General features: G+C 30.5%; 1 protein-coding gene and 1 pseudogene across 2 annotated transcripts; both read right to left on the reverse strand.

Moving 5' to 3' along the window:
* Positions 1 to 1,786: 1,786 nt before the first annotated feature.
* On the reverse strand, positions 1,787 to 2,347 carry LOC148581739 (uncharacterized; annotated as a pseudogene).
* A 3,806-nt stretch (positions 2,348 to 6,153) lies between these two features.
* Positions 6,154 to 11,418, reverse strand: LOC107623397 (signal peptide peptidase). 2 transcript variants are annotated; one of them, XM_016325635.3, is made up of 12 exons: positions 11,220 to 11,418; positions 10,978 to 11,083; positions 10,542 to 10,657; positions 10,279 to 10,430; positions 10,091 to 10,176; positions 9,467 to 9,594; positions 9,258 to 9,308; positions 8,856 to 8,942; positions 8,659 to 8,728; positions 7,314 to 7,450; positions 7,061 to 7,138; positions 6,154 to 6,417 (listed from the first exon to the last, which is right to left on the reverse strand). In XM_016325635.3, exons 2-12 carry the CDS (start codon positions 11,015 to 11,017, stop codon positions 6,334 to 6,336), a joined length of 1,029 nt encoding a protein of 342 aa, XP_016181121.1. In that variant the 5' UTR covers positions 11,018 to 11,083; positions 11,220 to 11,418; the 3' UTR covers positions 6,154 to 6,333. The 2 variants fall into 2 exon arrangements, with proteins under 2 accessions (XP_016181121.1, XP_088339153.1); XM_088483027.1 differs by having other exon boundaries at positions 10,091 to 10,430; positions 11,220 to 11,401.
* Positions 11,419 to 13,026: the final 1,608 nt, after the last annotated feature.

Genomic DNA, 13,026 nt, shown 5'->3' on the forward strand with positions numbered 1-13,026 from the left:
GTCTCGAATGACTTCAGCCACAGCTTGTGAATCTGATTTCACTATAATTCTTCTCAAACCCAAATCCAATGCCGTATTCATTCCAAAATAATTCCCAATAATTTTGCTTGAAACGCATTCCATGCTCCAACATTGCCTTTAAAACCCCCCACCTATCTTCCTTTGTGGTTTCGTGGAAGGCAAGATTTTATTAGAAGCAGAACCTTTTCTTTTGTATTCATGGAAACGTAAGTCTTGTCTTTCTAATGTACTTTCCAACGTCAGCCAAACCCATTGTTTTTTGTCTTTTGGGTGTTCATGGATCGGATTCGATTCGCATATTTGCGATATCCAAATCCGATTTGAAACTTGCGAATATGGATCCGATCCGCAGGGCTATCGGATCCTATCCGCACACTAATAGGATCGGATTGTGAATTTTGTGCTAGTATCCGCATATCTGCATATCCGCAAAAATAAAGAAATAAACAAGTAAATATTTTTTATGTTTTATTTCAATTAAGAGTAAACATATTTAAAAGAATAAAAAAAATAAATTTTATTATTATTTATTTAATAGAAATAAACTTTTAAAAATATTTTTTGTGTTTTGCGGATATATTCTATATCCGATTCGATCCACAAATGTGCGGATCGGATCCAAATTTAAAAACTGCGGATATTGGATCCGATCTGATTATTTTAATGCGGATCGAATCGAAATTTTAGTCATATCCGATCTGATTTCACCTTGTTTGCTATTATCCTTTATCATTATTTTTTTTTCCAATTTTCAAGGTCAATCTCTGAATGAACGAAATTCAGGCCCATATTTAAAACAAATGACTAATAGTTATTTCTTCTTTTTCCACCACCAAGACAAAAAAAAAGTAATTATCCACCAACCACCCAACCTTTATTATTAATAGCTATTAATTAATGAATTTAATTTTAATGTATTAATTACACAATTATCTAATTAAACAGCACATGAAAATTAAAATCCAATATTTAATTATAAATTTTGGGTATTCGGTTTTAAAAGAATTAACCACCTATTATTGTTCATTCCATTTGTCATATGTTCTTTAAATAGGATTAGGGTTATGTTGTAGCAAATGTTGCTTGAGTAGGTAAGTATTGAGTTGATAGGGAATGGAATCTTGATCAGGACAGAAGGCATTCGGCGGCAAAGATGGTGGTTGTGGCAGTGAAAGAAATGAACACGGCTAAGAGTTGAAGGATTGTTCAAAAAAGTGGAGAAAGGAGTGTGGTGCATCATTAAAATTTAAAATTCCTATAATAGATTTAAGGTAAAAACTCATATGCAGTTGTTTTCACGTGAAGTTGATATTTAAAAACCATTAGATGACTTGACAAGTTTGACTAAATTACTATCTAACGATTCTCAACTATCAACTTCATTGCATGTGAGTCTTCGCCTAGATTTAAAATAAATTCATTCCCCTAAGCATTTAGATCTTTATGGAGTTAAGCCTCAAAGTGATTCTTGAAGTTGCGCTCGAGGCTCAAAGCGATCCCTAAAGTTAATAGTTACTCAATTTTATCCTCAAAGTTACACTCCGGGACTCATAATAGTCTCTCAGGCAGTTTCTGTCCATTACTAGTCGTCGGAAAGCTGAAGTGGACTAGTTCCTGCCACGTGGCAAACGAAATTTTTTTGTTTGCAATTGGATCTATTTTCTCTTTTAAAACCCTAATCCCTAATTTTTATTCCATGAATTCTCTTCCTCATTCTCTTCTTCTTCAACTCTATTCTCTCCTGTCACTCTTCCAAATCCAATCATCAATAACCTCTATTATATAATCTATATTCCAAGTCATCACCATCACCATCCTCGTCTTCCTCATTCTCATCAAATTTCTCATCATCACTCAGAATGTACCTCGATCCTTCAAGCTCCATCTCTCTGTCAATCTCTTCCAACAAGTCCATCAGTGACATCATCACAGGTTGCGCTGCCTCGTCTTCCTCTCCCTCTCCAACAACCTCCCCTGTAGCAGCCGCCTCCACCGCCTTCTGTGCTGCAACTGCCTCTCTTGCTAATAGTGTCCTATTGCCATCCACATGTGACCCATCCTTGTCATCAATGTTGTCCCAGAATGTCACCATGCGCCCCTTCCAAAACAGGTCCGACACCATGCTGGAGGAGTTCCGTCACGAAAGTTGAGGCTGAAGTAGCACGCTGCTGGTAGGGGCTGGCTTCGTGGGGTCACCGGCAGTGAATGTGACCACAGACGGGGAGTTGTAGCGGGTGAAACTCCGACAGGAGAAGGTGGTCTTGGCTGCGAGTGAAGGAGGAGGGAAGATTGAGACATCATCAACGTTATCGTTGTTGTCAGCCATGTGGTGGTGGTGATGAGTTGAATCATCGTCGTTGGAAATGGATTAAAAGTGTGTAAGAGAGTTGGAATATTGTGTGTGATAAACTAATTAATAATCTTTTATATAAAATTTATTGGATTCCATTTTGTCTTAGTATGAAATGAAGTTTTTTTCCCTCTTTTGGTACTATACTAGTACCAGTTGAAAGTACCAATTAAAAGATTTATAGTTTTACATTGTTACATACATGATTGGATTTAAAAGAGGGATTTGTCTATGGTGGAAAAAGAATAAAGTGATTCTTTAAGATCTAAAGAGAATATACTATTTTTATAGTTGTGATGATTTTTTATACTATTTTTTTATATTGCATGGATCACCTCTAACTTAGTAAAATTATAATGAATAAATTAAAAAATGGCCCAATTATGCTAATAATTTTAAGACGTAAATTTAGTGAAAAAAAATGTGAACTTTTTGAGATAAATATGTATTTAGTAAAATTATTTTATTAAATAGGTTACCTATATATTGATCATAATTTAATTTTAGTCCTTCTAAAATTAATAAAAATAATATATTAGCCAAACATGCCTTCTTAATATGAAACTAGTTTCATTTTTCGTGCTTTGCATAAGAATTTAAATTATAATCGTAAATAAATATTATTTAGTATGAATATAAATTATTTATTTTAAAATGATTGATAATATATATATATATATATATATATATATTTTTAGTATGTAAATAATAATATTTGATGTGTAATTTACTAAAAGTTTATTTATTATTTTTTTAAAATTGTAGCATGAAAAAATAGTTAAAAAATTATCCATATTTTTTTATTATGCAATTAACTTGGTTAATAATTTTTATTATTGTTTTTCTACCAAAAAATATCAACTTATATTATTCATATATTTTTTTAAAATTAATAAATAAAAAGACATTGGTATTATTATGTTTATTATTGTAAATAATTGGATTTTATTTTTTTGAAGTAAAAGAAGTTCAACACAACAAGGTGGAGAAATTAACAAGAAACAAAACAACAATAGCATAACATAGCAAAGTTTAACACACCCCAAAGTCATCTTCGACAATGCCATCAACAATCAAATGGTGCACTACCAATTCACTCATCGGAGATCGTGAAGGACCTGTTGATAATTTCTACCACGCTTGAGCCTTGATTTTTGAAGATTCTGTCATTTTTTTTCTAGCCAAATTGTCCAGATAACAGCAAAGAACCCAATCAACCACTTCTTCTTTTCATCTTTTCTCGCTGAAATATTCGTCCAACTTTCAAAGCGTTGCTTGAATGTTCCGGGCATAGTCCATATCCTACCAAGAGCAAACAGCCAAGCACACCACACCTGCCAAAATAATCTCACACCCAATAAACAAGTGAAAAACAGACTCCACAGACTTATATAATAGCATAATACGCACATATTATCATTCTGATCAATCACACCTAATCTACCCGGTCTATCCTTAGTATTCACCTTACTAACCAACACAAACCAAGCTTTATTGACATTTCTTACTTTTAAGTTAATCTTCATTAACTTTAAAACATAAATGTCAATAACGAAAATACTCCATTTAGATTCAAATAAAATATAAAATACTCCCATTTCGATTTACAAACTTATGAATTTAAAATAGAACAATAAACGATTTCTAAAAATTTATTAAAAATCATTCTTTGACTCATTAGCATCTAAAGAATTTTTATTGGGGCTTTTGATATTAAAATTTTTTATAAAAATATAGCCCTCCAATATGACATAAGAGTTAAAACTTAATTTTTTTTCAAAATTAGAAGTAACGGATAATTATACAATATATAATTACCAATTATATATATTTATACAATATGTAATTTAAAAAATAATTAAAATACTATATCAATTATATTATCATTTAATTATTGAATTAAGTGTAGAACTTATGCTTTGACGACGTTATCAATTATATTTGAACTTTTGAAGCAACTAAAATATCCTTAATTAATTTTTTTAATAACAAAATCACATTTTAAAATTAATTTTAAAATGACTAAAATACTATTATAGAATTATTCATATTGTTTGATTGTATTAGAAATGAGAAATTCGATTTTTTATTTTTACAAGACTAAAATATTTTTTTAGTTAATTTAAATGACTAATTAAAGTATCATCTTTAAAATTCAAACAAAAATAAATTTTTCGTATTAATTTTAAAAAAATACTAACCCTTCAAGTCTAAGGATGTTTAATTGTATTTGAAAATTAGTATTTGAATTTCATTATAAAAACTAAAATGTTCATAGAATTTATTTTAAGATTAATTTTAGAAAGACTAAATTAACGAAATTATTAATTTATATTCTATGACTAAAATACGAAATTAACCTTTTTAGTATTAATCTTAAATAACTAAAATACGCTTTTATAATGAAACTTGTTTAATATATACTAAGAATTATAAATTTAAAATAAAAAAAAAAACTAAAATACTCATATGATTAATGTTTAAGAGAATAAAACATCTTTGAAGCTTAATTTGAAAAAAATATTAAAATATCATCATAAGATTAATCTATGCTATTTGATTGTATTAGAATCTGAAAATTTAATTAAATATAATTTAAAAAAAAAACTAAAATACTTTTGTAGTTTATATTTAAAATACTAAAATATCCTTTAATATGAAAAAGACTAAATTATTCTTATAGAATTAATTAAAATTGTTTGATTATATTAGAAATGAGAAAAAATTAACCATTAAAAGACTAAAATAATTTTATTAGAATTTATCTTAAATTTAGTTATATTAAAAATTGTAATTTAATTTTTTAAAAAATAAAATATCTCTGTAATTAATTTGCATACTCATATTTCTTAGTTGAATTATTGAAAAAACATTAGACTATAATAAGACTTTCTTTAAAAAAATGATAAAAATTGTTGAGACTCAATAACACATACAAGTAAAAATCATTATTGATTTGGGCACACAAAAATTTGCGTGTAAAGCTGTAATGTTGTGCACTGTCACCAAAAGTTTGGGTTCTTACCATAAAATTATAAAAAGCTTAAAAACCTGTATTTTTTTAAAGGACTCTAACATTATCTCCAATTCTATTATTTATCTTGGTCCTTTAAGCACCCAAATATACTTTCACCATCCTAGAAAGCTCCTTAAAAGAGTGAAAGATAAGGGGGCTGAAGAGAATGAGGAAGAGAATTCAAGAAACAAAAATTGGGGATTAGGAACTTAAAAGGGAAAGAACCGCACTGCAAGCAAAAAGGTTTCGTTTGCCATGTCACTACGCTGTTAACAAAAAAGTTTCGTTTGCCACATCACACTACGCTTCTAGCATGCCAGCATGGTAAGAACCAGTCCACCTCAGCTTTCCGATGACCAGTGATGGACGAAAACAGCCTGAGGAACTAATATGAGTCCTAGAGTGTAACTTGAAAGACAAAATTGAATAACTATTAACTTCAGAAACCACTTTAAACCTCAAATGCAACTTCAGAAACCACTTTGAAACTTAACTCAATCTTTATGCCCCAAAAAACCAAATTTCTTCTAACATTTATTTCAATTTAAAATGGAGGGGCAAATGGCCAGAAAGTAGTAACCTCCGGTACCAGAACCAATTCTGAAGATGTGTCGTTATCATCTTTCTTAGATTGATAATATTCTATGACAATGCTTCTCTCAGAAATCACTTGGTTTGAAACAGTATCAAAAAATTTGGTTTGGAACACGTGTATATGTGTGTGTGTGTGTGTGAGAGAGAGAGAGAGAGAGAGAGGACAAAACGGTTTATAAAATGTTTGCTATAGAAACCCAAAACTGGGGGCAGTCAAGAAGTAAAAGCTAAATGGGAAACTAAAAGAGACTAATTTTCTTTTCCTTGTGAATTACAATCTGTTACAAAGGTGTGGTGCTGCTGAATCAGTTAGCTTCAAGTATTTGGGTATTGGGAATAGAAGCTCCTCAACCTATTCTACCTTCTTGCTAGCTTTGGCATCAGTCCCCTCCTGTGATGATGAATCAGCACTCTTTGACTCATTGAAATCCAACAACTGCATTCATACACACAAGTCAAACTTTCTTACTATGCTTAAGGGATGAACTGTCTCCAAATCTTAACATGTAAGAAGTAATTAAGATTATGGATATTACTATGATGCATTACACACCATGTTGAATTCTGTGCATCATGCTCTAAAAGGTAATCTTATGATATGGATTTGGATCATGATGGATACCACTCGCACTCTCGTGATTCAAATCTAACCATTAGATTATCTTAATTCATGATGCGCCAAACATAATCATTGTCTCTAATTAGTTCCAAATAATAATAATAATAATAATAATAATAATAATAATAATAATTTCATTGCTCAAAAGGTATCGTGTTGAGGTATAGACCTATAAGAACAGGTCATAACAAGATTAAGCCGCAGACACAAGTTAACTAGAGTAAATTCAATAATGCTTGCACTTTATTGTCGAGGCAAAAAGTTTTTAAACCCATGATAAATCAAACTTATGCTATTCCCATTATCCATGGTCAGAGAGAGAACATGACATGGTAATAGAATATTGTTATACTCACTAAAATAAATCATTGAAATAAGATTTGAAGCATAAAGGATGAGGGATCAACACGTATACAAGAAAAGAGAGTAGGAAGGGGAAAAAAAAACCTATTATACAAACCTGTTTGACTTCACCATTCCATAAGCAATGTGCGGCCAAAAATCCAATTACACAAGGAACAATGTACAGAAGAGCAGGCTGACAAAAGGGGTACAAAATGAAGTGGAGAAACGTTAAATTGAGATATTGATATCCAAAATCCAAGATAAGCTCTAAATGCTCAGTCAGGCAAATATTTCCATACCTCCAAGCTTCTGCCTAAAATGATTGAGTAATTAAAAACAATAGAAAAATGAAACCACAAATCAATTACCTGTGCAGCCTGAAACCAATTCATCACAACGATTGTAAGGACCAAGCCAATGGTGTATCCTAAAAATGCACTCTTGAAATACTGGGGCTGTTTTCCTCTAGACACATCAAACCGCAAAGCCAATGCAACAAAAATACCTGAAGGGGGAAACATAAAATCAAAACAAACAGAAGAAACAGCCCAGCAATCATAAAAAATTCTCACTTCCACATACATATGGATTATACAGAAAATCACAAATCTATGAAGAATGATCGCCAGTCCAGTTTGAAGTTATAACCCAAAAACTGAAATAAACATGGCAGCAAAATCAAGAAGCTGGCAGATTTCTTGCATCATTTCATCCCCAAAACAAGTGGTTACTAAGAGGCTGATTGGTTTGTGAAGATATTTTTTGTTTTCGTTTTCTGTTTTCATTTTCAACTTTTCACATTTTAGAAACCGCGATTAGTTTGTGAAAAGAAGATTCGTTTCTAAGTATCGAAAATAATAAAAATATGTTTGGTTGGTTTATTTTCAAAATGTATTTTCAATAGTTTAAAATCACAAAACTATATTTTTATATTAAATGTACGATTTTAGTTATTTAATTTTTTTATTAAATTAACAATTAATTTTTATACGGTATCAATAGGAAATAAATTACTATCTTATTATACTATTTTAGAAAAATTTGGTATCTCTTATATATATATATATATATAGTTGGTTTTATATTTCCTATGGCACTATATAACAATAAAAAACATCAATTGAAACAAAAAAAAATCGAAACTAAAATTGGTTTTCCACCAAACGAATCAATTAATTAATATCAAAATTTATTGAAGTAAACATATAAAGACGAGTAGAGAGATTCGAACCTTTGTCCCAAAATAAAAAACACCGTGTTTTGGTTTGAAAACGTTTTCAAAAGTTAAAACTGAAAAGACTGAAAACATGAAAATAGCCTTTTTTTTTTACTTTGTTATGTTTTTTTTTTTTTTTGAAAATGCTTCCGTTGAAAATATTTTTAAAATGTTTAATCACTCATATTTTCATGTCTTATTTTCATTTTCATCGAAAATGGAAATGAAAACACTTAATAAACCAATCAGCCCCTAAAGTGCCAGTCAAGGCACAGGCTTACTCACACCTGGCTTAGCAAATTCATGGGGATTTTATGTACCATGGGCCTCCCAGAAAATTGCCAATATCATTTGGTATTCAATTCCATCTCGTTCTCCCAGAAAAGGTACAGACATAGTGTAAGAGAGTCTAATACCAGATATGTACTTTGAACCGCACTAATCATTACGGCACAATTTCATAAAATGAACTGTGTAGAGAAGAAGACTGATCCTACCAGGGATAACAATATCACCAAGCCCAAGCATTGAAAACGGCCTTGCAGAATCTGCTGTGGGGAACAGAAGCTGTGAAGAATAACAGAACTATAAATCAGGAAGAAACTCAGTTGATTAAAGATTTGAGTGACATTACACTATAAAAATTCAAATGAAGATGGATAAACAGAAGTTTCCAATTCAGTAAGGTTTTAACCTTTATTGGAGCATCAAAAGATTTTGCAACGCTGACCATAACAGGAGTGAAGAAAACCCAGAAGATGTCATATACAAATAGACCGGCCTGCAAAATACACGTATACAGTAAAAAAGAGATAAAAATGAAAGCATATAATTTATCTTCTAAAAAATCATCAAAGATCTAATTATATCAGCATGGAATAAAATATATTATTTTCAATTCAAAATATTTACAAGCTTAAATTAGATTGCAAATATCAGAATGAACTGGAGGGAGGGAGAGAGATGTTATTTTCAATCAAGATGGAGGCCCTTCATATTTTATTTTATTTAAATCAAAACAAGGGGAAGAGAAAAATTCTCCACAAATAATAATAAAACTTACATCAATTACTTGGAGAAAAGAAAAATAACCTACCAAGAGAATAGCACCAGTTTTGAAAGATCCTAGAGATAACATTTCAATTCCCTGGAAACATTAGAGATGGAACCAATGGTATCAATTACCATGTAGTAAGCACTAACAAAACTGAAATTCAATTTTACAGACAACCATAATAAGATAAGCAATGGACTTATTTAATTTTCTTCATCAAGCCTGTCAATCTAAGGAATGAAGAATCAAACCTGAATACAGAAAGCAAGACCCAGTATATTATTTGCCAGCCAATGCTTCCTCAAAGCATACCACACACAAAAGAACGTGCCAGGGATAGCAGCAACAATCTGTGATCTTGTAAACTCAATCTCCAGAGCTGTGTAAGAAAGGAGAAAGTAAAAACATCATTCTGCAAGATAGAAGCAGATAAGGTCATCCCAATCAAATGCAGCAAGCAGCTAGCAGCAGCAAAAACACCATAATGAAAGTGTATAATCATATCATCATCATCACAATATACTAAACAACACATAAAGAAAGCAACAATGTAGGTAGTAAGCTCTGTCACCAGTCAATGATTAATGATCATATTAATCGTACAGAACATAAAAGTAAAATCAAATAGAAGAATTCTTTAGTAAGCAAAAAGCTAAACCACCATCAAGAGTATTTAATCTAATCAGAGCATAACACCCTTCTAATTATTATGCGAACACATGATATCTGAATAAATTAGTATATTTATGTTTATTACTTGGTTAAACATCTTATCCATAGTATAGATATACATCACAGCATCAAAACAGTCATCAATTCTAATATTATGGAAAAAACACAGCAGTCATTAAGGAGGCAGGCATCATGTCAAATACATCGAAAATATGGGAAGCGCCAGACTATGACATCCTCGTTCCACTTCTTTGGCAGATACCGTTTGATAGATGGTAATAGTGTTGCCCTGTAGAGATTATAAAAGCAAATGTCTAATAAGCAGCAAATATATCCAAAACGACTGTTGACCATATAAGCAAGTACACTGGACAAAAGGAAAAGAACATACGATAATGCAACAATCCCGAGCACAATAAAGTAGGCTGTCAATACAGCGTTCACCAAGTCCTTGGAGAGAAACTTGAAGAGTAAGAAAAGGGACAGTAACATTGCACTCCCAACAAAAGGAAATCGCATCGCATGTTCATTGGACATTGTCTCCTGCATAATCATACCCAGTGCGAATCAGAGAAGTCGAAGGTCTAAATCTTGAGCCACAAAAAGTAATGCAGAGCATAGAATTGGCATTAACAAAAAAAGAAAACTACTTACAGTTGGAGGAGTCGGTTTGACAGAACGGTAACAACCCACAAACACAGTGAGGCAAGCAGTCAAAATGACATTCAAATTCGGATCTACTTTCACAGCAAGCGGTGCTAAGGTTAACCCTGCCATGACAAATAAAATGCCATTAATGTATAGTGATCAGCATTCAAGGAACAGCAATGGAACCACACAAGAATTTCATATTAGCATTATCAACATTTCACTAAACAAGCACATTAACATTCCATATCATACCAAACCATATCATACACTAATCTAAATAGTAAAATTTGAGACCTTTCTCAAAACAAAACCCACCCAATTTCATACAAAACAGGAAATGCTTTGAACTATAGTTCTCATAATGCTCGTTAATACTATAAACTGAAACAAGAAACCTTGAATTTCACTAAAAGAATGAAAAAGAATATAAAAAGCAAACCTGCTAAAGCCAAAAACGCAACCCGCTCCGTGTTCTTCATATTGTTAAATTTCTCTTTAACAATTCTAGATCTAGTGAAGTCAACCGTAGCGAGAATGGGACTACCCTGCGACCAAGAATTTAAAGAAAAAAAAATCAAAACCCCGCAAGGGATCAATTGGAAACGGGTTCACCCCAAATAATGGATGGAAAAAAAATATAATTAAAAATTGAATATTGATATGGTTGGGAGTGAAATGAACCTTGAATCGGTGAGGCACAAAATAGAGTAGCGGATCGGAGAAAGGGAAGGATTAGGGTTTAAAGTAGTAAAACAAAGAGAAATGAAGAAAAAAGAGGGTTAATTGAGAAATTTAGATATTTTAGAGAGGGCAAGCCATTTTCAATGAAACGGTGGATTAGAGATACTTTCAAGTTTCATCCCTCTTTTCACCAAACAGAACTCAATAAATAAATAAATAAATATACACATTTTATTATACAACTACTAAGTTAACAATCTAAATAAAATATATATTAAAATATAAAATATATATTAAAAATAAATTAAATAATATATATATATATATAATGATTAATTTTTAATTTATACGTAATATTATTGTTTATTTATTTAATATTTAATAAATTTAAATTAGATTAGATTAGCTTTCAGAGAATCAGAGTAAGGGACCAAGGAAAGGAGCAGGGCGGTTGCCGATTGATAAAATATGAGAAATGGATGTGAAATTTCATTAATTTTAGATTGAATAAACTATGTGAAATGGATGTGAATTTTATTATAAAATGATTAATTATAAAATAAACTAATAAACTAATTCTTTCAAGAAGAAAAAAAAAATCTGTGAGATCAGAATGATTTTCAAATACTTCAGAAAGTAAAAAAATTAAAATTTAATTTTAATATATTAAGAATATAAAAAACTACAAATACATTTAATTATATATTGTCATGTTAATAAAACTAATTGACGTTTACAGGTAATGTGTAAATAATAATAAAAAAATATAATTAAATAGTTATGTGTTAGTGTAAAATAGTCTATAATTTACATTGTGAATATACCAAAATTAAAGTAAAGAATTTATTCAAAAAGACCAAAGTGTTTTCTTATAAAATAAAGTTTCGGTTTTTGGCTGCTTGAGTTTAAGAAAAGTGGGAAACCGAATGAACCACGTCAGTTGAGGTGTTCTAACCAATAACAACATGGCAAGTGGATTATTACATTATTAAGTGACTACAACTACTGGAATTTTTCATTTTGGAAACTTGGTTAATAATTTGACTACACTAATGAGAAGAGAAAGAGGGGGATTCTATCTTTTGACAAAAATAAATGAATTTGACAATTCTAATAAAAATGTTTTAACGGCTCTGATTTGACCACATATTCTATTGTTAATTTACTCCATTTCAGCTGTTTTATATTTGATTTTATTTATATTTTTAAGATATTATTTTGTAAAAATTTATTACATATATTGCAGGAAATAAATCTTTTAGCAAATATGGTAATATATTAGAAACGAATATCTATCTATCTATTTAATATATAAAAGATGAGTCGTGATGAAGATGATAAATTTTGGATTGATTTGAATGGATTTTATATAGATTCATATTTATTCATCTAAATAGCATACTTTTGTATTTTCTCTTTAAATTATATTTAATTGTGAAAACATGCTATTTTGTACTTAATTTAATCAATTTTATTCCACTTTTATTCCATTCCATGCTTTGATATTTTTTATAAGTGATTTAAGATGTAATAGGCATGAATGACTTGATAAAAGTGGAAGATAAGCATGCAATTGAGAGAAAATATAAAGAAAATAAAGGAAAAGTACACAGTCATGTGTACGTACGCACAACATTCTGTACGTACGCATAAGTACCAGCGCGTGATTTCTTTAAAAAGTCACGTGGCTCGCGAATTGGAAGGTTTCCAGACCCATTTCTAAAAGGTTTTGAAGCATATAAGAAGGGCTAGCAACACCATACAACACCATACATTACACAACAAACTTAGGATAGTTTTAGATAGT

This window comes from Arachis ipaensis, chromosome B10 (assembly GCF_059453495.1).
Source record: "Arachis ipaensis isolate K30076 ecotype BB chromosome B10, ASM5945349v1, whole genome shotgun sequence".
Taxonomy (NCBI): domain Eukaryota; kingdom Viridiplantae; phylum Streptophyta; class Magnoliopsida; order Fabales; family Fabaceae; genus Arachis; species Arachis ipaensis.